We start from the raw sequence: 6172 nt of genomic DNA on the forward strand, positions 1-6172 counted from the left end.
ATCACAAATTTACAATCACAATAGATATGTGTTTCTCTGTTTGATGTGGTCGAGAACATTCAATAACTTGGCATTGTTATTTATCAGGTGCTAGTTCTATGATTGTTGAACTCATGCATTGTCCAAGAAAACAGCCACACAAGTGAAAAGTATGGATTTGGGTTAGACAAATTAAAATAAACAAAATACTAGTTAGACAAAGAATCTAAGAGTGATCAAATCATACTAAACCGTTGTACTTCTAACTTGTTAGGACTTTGTGCGTTTTTGGAATCCCAATACAAATGAAACGAATTGATGTATTCATCAAATGAAATGAATACATGGGTGCCAAACGAGCTGTAAGAGTGATCAAATGGTACTAAACCGTTACACCTCCAACTTTACTGGACTGGGCTGCAAAACTTAAAATAAATAAATCTGAGCTGCACGCATTCCGAAAAAAGGGAAAATTTTTGGAAAAAGAAAAGGAGCCCACGATCACCGCCACTCCACAAGTCCACAATACCCGAAATAATAATTCGCAAAAAAAAACCCGAAATAAAAGACGCACGAAATAATTGTGCAGAACAACTGAAACCCTTAAAACAGCACACAATAGAGGGAAAAAAAAACAGAGAAAAACCCAAGAAATCCGCTTCGCCGTCTCCAATTTCGCCTGCACACACATATCCCCTCAGAATCTCGCGCGAATTTCCCCGAGTTGTTCCCTCATCCCCGATTCGCGATCTGGGTTCGAAAGATGCGCGCCGATTCCCTTCCCCTTTCCCCCGCGCTCGGATCACAGGAAAGGCGTGGAGGAAACTGACGGCGAGGGCTCGTCGTCGGTTCCAACCGATCTGATCTCGCCTCCGCAGGTACGAGATCCACTGGCGCCGGAGATTGCGTGCCCCGCTTTCCTTAAATTTGCAATCTTGCAGATTCTGCGTGCTCTGCTTTGGGGTATGAGAATCTGATCCGGGTGGGTGCGCGGGTTTGGCAGGTTTCTTTGATTTGGACGGGGAATGCTCGTGTCAACATGCTAAACCGAGGAGGAGCCGTGCGGTCGTTGCTGGATCGTCTCCGCCCGCCGCCGAGGGGAAGGAGCCCCGCCATGCCGCCGCCGGCCGCTGCCAGCCACGCTTGCTTCTCCAGTCTTAGCCACTCGAATGCGCACGGCGAGAGCAGCAGGGTGCAGAGGAAGGGTGCCCTGGATTTGGGGGCCGGTCGGAGGTTTGCGCCGGGCAGCGCGCTGAGCTTGAAGAGCTGTCTGGATTGGCAGGACGGCAGCAGGTTCAGGAGGGTGGATGGTGAAGGCGAGGCGGTGGATATCAAGGCGAGGGTTCTGTCCCCTCAGCGGCAGTTCGTGTGTGATTCAGAGGTTCGGCTGTCGGAGGAGGTGAGCGTGAAGAGTGTTAATGGAAATGGCGCTTGCCGTCCTGGGAAGCGCTTTGGTTTCCCTGAGCAGGCTGTGCCAACTAAGATGGTTGTTGCTGTTGATGTGGATGAAGGTATTGTGAAGCTAGATCTTTACCATGCCTTGATCTTTACAGTAGAGATGTGCATCTCTGGGTTATGCAGGGCTAAATTACCATGTTCATTGCATAACTAGTTCCTTTCTCAGTGGTTGAGTTTCATGTTGCCTAGTCTAGAACAATATTCTAAATGGAACATTATTGCAAAAAACTTCCATGAGAAAGGAACTTGTTATGCAATGATCATACTTTATAAAGTAACATATTTTTTTTGTTTCTTATAACTTACCATTTTCTCTTTATATTGTTATATCCCACCTGCAGTTCTCGGAAGCTTTCTTGCTGCCCTGAACAGATTTATTGCCGAGCGGTACTCATGGAATCACTCGGTGTCAGAGTACCATGTGTATGAGTTCTTTAAGGTGCCTTGCTTTTCCTACAAAATCTTGAGTTCCTGTTATTTATTCTCTATGGCGAGTTTGTAATTTGTTTTGCATCTTTTTTTGCAATACACTATGCAGATATGGAATTGTTCTCAAGAGAAAGGTTTGCATTGGTTGTAATGTTCTCATCGTGTTTGTTTCAATAGAATGCTCTGAATTAAATTGAAGCATTCTGCTAAATTGTTGCAGCTAGTATTCTTGTCCACGAGTTCTTTACAACCCATTACTTCCAAGATGGTATACATCCTATTCCAGGCGCTCGAGATGCTCTCCAAAATCTCTCTTCTTTCTGTAGCTTATCTGTAGTAACGTAAGTCAATCATTTGATTTTAGACACACAGTTGATTATCTTTTGTTATGTGCTGCCTGCTTAGTGACATCTTTCCTCTTAAAGATCTCGGCAGGATGTAATAAAAAATCACACATTAGAGTGGATCGAGAAGTTTTATCCAGGATTATTTGAGCAGATCCATTTTGGGAATCATTTTGCTTTGCAAGGTCAATCAAGGCCAAAATCAGAGATTTGCAGGTATTGTTTGAGGAACCTTATTCTACTTTTTTCAGTCATTTAAAGACACTCTGCATTCAGTCTTCGACTAGGCTTAGAACACATATTAAAGAATAATGATTTTCAAAATGTCGTTTACTATCTCACTTCAAGCTGTTACAGCATGTTCTCGGCTTTTTTGACACAGAATGTTAAAAGACCTACTTACTATCTCATTTGAATCTGTTACAACATATTCTCACTTGTTCTTACACAAAAATTTAACTCCTTGGCTTCCGAATGCCTTCAGATCGTTTGGTGCGCAGGTTTTAATAGACGACAACCCGAGATATGCTCAAGAATGTGCCGAGGATGGCATGAGGGTCCTGCTGTTTGATTATGATAACTCGTATCCCTGGTGCAAAACTGGTGTGGATCAATCACATCCGTTGGTGACCAAGGTTCATAACTGGCAAGAAGTCGAGCAGAAACTTCTTTCGTGGGTAGCACCTGAGAGCTGACATTCTTTGTCGGGTGTGGGAAGCAGAATTGTGAGCAGCAGATAAGAGCCCAGTTTCTGAATGAACATCCTGGATCCCTTCTAACATTTCAATCCATGAACATGTCAAGGGTAAAGTAGAATACCCCAGATCATCAGTGATAGAATGACAATGGAACATTACCTTACTGCAGCATGATTGGTGTAGGCCTGAAATGCAATCAAACAGTCTAGTATGCCATTGGATGATTCAAGATCACGTGTTGAAGCTCAATTCTTGGCACTGTGCTATGTGCATCTGTTGGATCAAATAGTTCCTATGAATATATATCTAATAAGCATTATTATCTTATGAATTGGATCTTTTGTCCTGGGTCCTGATTTGTACTGGTGCAAAGGTAGCAAGTGGTTACAGTTGTGTGCTAATTGTGCTATCATGTCGTATTTTATTGCAGATTGAATCGATGTCAGGGAAAAAAAAGTACTGTAAATCATCATGTACTGGGCCTACAATGTGAATGAATATCTTTATGAATATGAATATGACAATTTTGTTTTCGGGTATCCTCTCTATCCACATATCTCAAAGCACGGTACAGCTGAGCTTCTGCCTACGAGTACGACAAGGCTAAATTTGCTGTGCCATATACTAACATTATCAAATGTCATTACCGCCAGTCGAGTCTCTGGTAATGTTAATTCAACGGAAGCAATCAATCTGAGATAACCACACTTTTCTGTAGGCAGCACTGGCAATCATCATAATCAATATGTTACGAGTTATGACTTATTATATATATCTCTGTAAATCAATAGGTTTTCTGTAGGCAGCACTGGCAATCATCATAATCAATATGTTACGAGTTATGACATGTTATATATATCTCTGTAAATCAATAGGTTATGAGGAGTTGTTATATATCTCAACACCAGTATCGCGTTCTGTATATGCACATAGCTATAAGTAGTGCAAATCTTAAGATACCACCGACGCATAATTAGGATCCACTATATATTACTACTGCGCATAGTTGCAGAAGCCCTGGTTGCACTTGCCATCGCACTGGTTGGAGCAGCTGCCGCAGTTCTTCTTGTCGGAGAGCAGATCCACGCAGTGGCTGCCACAGCACGTCCGGCCGTGCTTGCAGGCCTTGTTGCAGCCGCCGCAGTGCTCGGCGCTAGCGACGATGTCCACGCACTGACCGCCGCAGCACGTCGTCCCGGCGCTCCCCGGCACGAGGCATGCTTCAGGCGACTTCTTCGAGCAATAGTTCGTAGGCAGGACGACAGTGCCACCAACAAGCAGGAAACGGCTCCTCCTCGCCGGGAGCGGGAGCGCCAGGCTAGCGCTGATGGCGGTGCCAGTGGCAGTGGCTAGCACCGTGAGGAGAAGCAGGAAGGCGGCGCGCGCCATTGCGAAGTGAATGAAAAATGAGTAATCGGGATTTGGATCAGCCTCGAGATTATGGAGATAGCTGTAGGATTTGAGGGTGTGAAGTGAATGTCTCTGAATCGCCGCACTTAGAGCATCTCCAGTCGCGTCCCCCAAACCGTCCCCCAAACCGCGCCGGATCGAGCGTTTGGGGGACGTATTTCGTTCGTGCCGCGTTTGGGGGACGTCGCTCCCCAGCCGCGTCCCCCAAACGCCGCCCCCAAACATTTAAAATAATTTTTCTGGCATTTTTATTTCAATTTCCACAAACTAATACATAATTTGGAACGTGGTTTACACGAAAACACAGTTTGGAACATGGTTTTCCACAAACTAATACATAGTTTGAACCATGGTGGACACAAATATAAAATATTGCAAAGAAACTAAACCTAACTAGGCCGTGCATCGAAGGTTTCGTGTGTTCGCTGCTAAGAAAGAACACTCGAGGGCACACCCGATCACCTAAAGCTGGAAAATCCGAGCGGGAGGATGGTGCCCTTGTTGGTTCTACCGATGAGGCGAACATGCGAAACCTCCGTGCACGTATTCGCTGCGAAGAAACAACACTCATTCAGTCGTCCTCCTCGTCGGTCTTTGTCGTCGTCCCCGTCGACGTGGTAGTCCCGGAGGCAGCGCCTCTCGTCGAAGACCTTGACGCTCATGTCCCTGTTGCCGAAGTAGGAGAACACGAGGATGAAGCCGGCTTCGAGGCTGTGGTGGCGCGCGAACTTCTCCCAGCCGATGTTGAGGTACATCTTGCCGCGCGCGTCGTAGATCGCCTTGACGATCCACCGGCGGTAGCCGCACGAATGCTCCCGCGGATGCATCGTGCGCGGGCGTACGCCGCCGACGTACTCGGCGAAGGAGTCCGGCAGCCTCTGGATGCCGCGCGGGTCGCCCTTGAGGACGTGGACGAACTCGAACAGGACGCCCGGCTCCACGTCCATCTCCGACGATGAAGACGACGGCGTGGGAGGCGACGGCGAGCGTTCAGCTGTGCCGCGGCCACGACCACGACCACGACCACGGCCGCGGCCGCGAGGTCCGCCTCCGCCTCTACCAGACATAGCGTCGAGTCTTGTTGAGAGATGGTGGCGGCTAGGGTTTGGGAGAGAGGCGCTAGGGTTTGTGTGTGAGAGGGACGATGAGAGGCGCCCCTTTTATAGGCCGGAGGGAGGCGGAGGAGCGGTGGCGCTCATTAACGCCGGCACGCAGAGCTAGGCGCGACGGGACGCGTCCGCTGCGCCCTCTGCGGGAACCGCACCGTCGCTGCGCGCCAATAACTTCCGTCGCGAGGTAGGCGACGGTTAGGTTTAAATTAATTGTGCCGCTGACGGGTCGGCCCCGCCACTCCCCGCCTCGCTTTTCGTTGTGTCCGGCGTCCCCGGAGCGTCCCCTGTGGGACGGGGACGGGCTCGGGGCGCCGGACACCATATAGGGGCGCGCCGGACAAAAAAGGGCTTTGGGGGACGCGGCTGGAACGCTTTTTTTGTCCGGCGCGCCCCAAATCCCTTTGGGGGACGGTTTGGGGGACGCGACTGGAGATGCTCTTATATAGTCCAGAGGAGAGCGTGAAGGAAGCTAGCGGGGTTAGCTTTGCTCTCGATCTGCAGGTTGACTTCTGATTACTATATTCGAAAAGAGGTTGAGTAGAGCCTTCAAAACGATGCGAACAGGACGCTTTTGTCGGTCACGAATACGCAAGGATTTAAGGACACCATGTGTGTGTGGAGTCTAGAGTTCAGCAAGATTAATTGCAGGCTGATCAATCAACCAGTTCGTGGCAATGTTCAGAGCTGGGAATGGCTGCAACACTGTCGTAACCAGGATTCTGGCATGATTAGTATATTTAGG

At 48.2% G+C, this 6172-nt stretch overlaps 1 protein-coding gene across 1 annotated transcript; it reads left to right on the top strand.

Moving 5' to 3' along the window:
• Positions 1-587: 587 nt before the first annotated feature.
• Positions 588-3441, top strand: LOC124685185. Its single transcript, XM_047219513.1, has 7 exons — positions 588-857; positions 983-1490; positions 1779-1876; positions 1976-2000; positions 2087-2207; positions 2292-2426; positions 2695-3441. The coding sequence occupies exons 2-7, from the start codon at positions 1019-1021 to the stop codon at positions 2903-2905; spliced, it is 1062 nt and encodes a 353-aa protein (XP_047075469.1). The 5' UTR covers positions 588-857; positions 983-1018; the 3' UTR covers positions 2906-3441.
• Positions 3442-6172: the final 2731 nt, after the last annotated feature.

The sequence above is a fragment of the Lolium rigidum genome, chromosome 1 (genome assembly GCF_022539505.1).
Source record: "Lolium rigidum isolate FL_2022 chromosome 1, APGP_CSIRO_Lrig_0.1, whole genome shotgun sequence".
Lineage (NCBI taxonomy): Eukaryota > Viridiplantae > Streptophyta > Magnoliopsida > Poales > Poaceae > Lolium > Lolium rigidum.

Excerpts from the sequence above, each read along its gene's own strand:
- LOC124685185 (XM_047219513.1), top strand. The coding sequence starts at position 1,019 with ATGCTAAACCGAGGAGGAGCCGTGCGGTCGTTGCTGGATCGTCTCCGC. Across the intron at positions 1,491-1,778 it reads TGCTGTTGATGTGGATGAAG|TTCTCGGAAGCTTTCTTGCT; the intron begins GTATTGTGAAGC and ends TCCCACCTGCAG. Across the intron at positions 2,001-2,086 it reads GAATTGTTCTCAAGAGAAAG|CTAGTATTCTTGTCCACGAG; the intron begins GTTTGCATTGGT and ends AAATTGTTGCAG.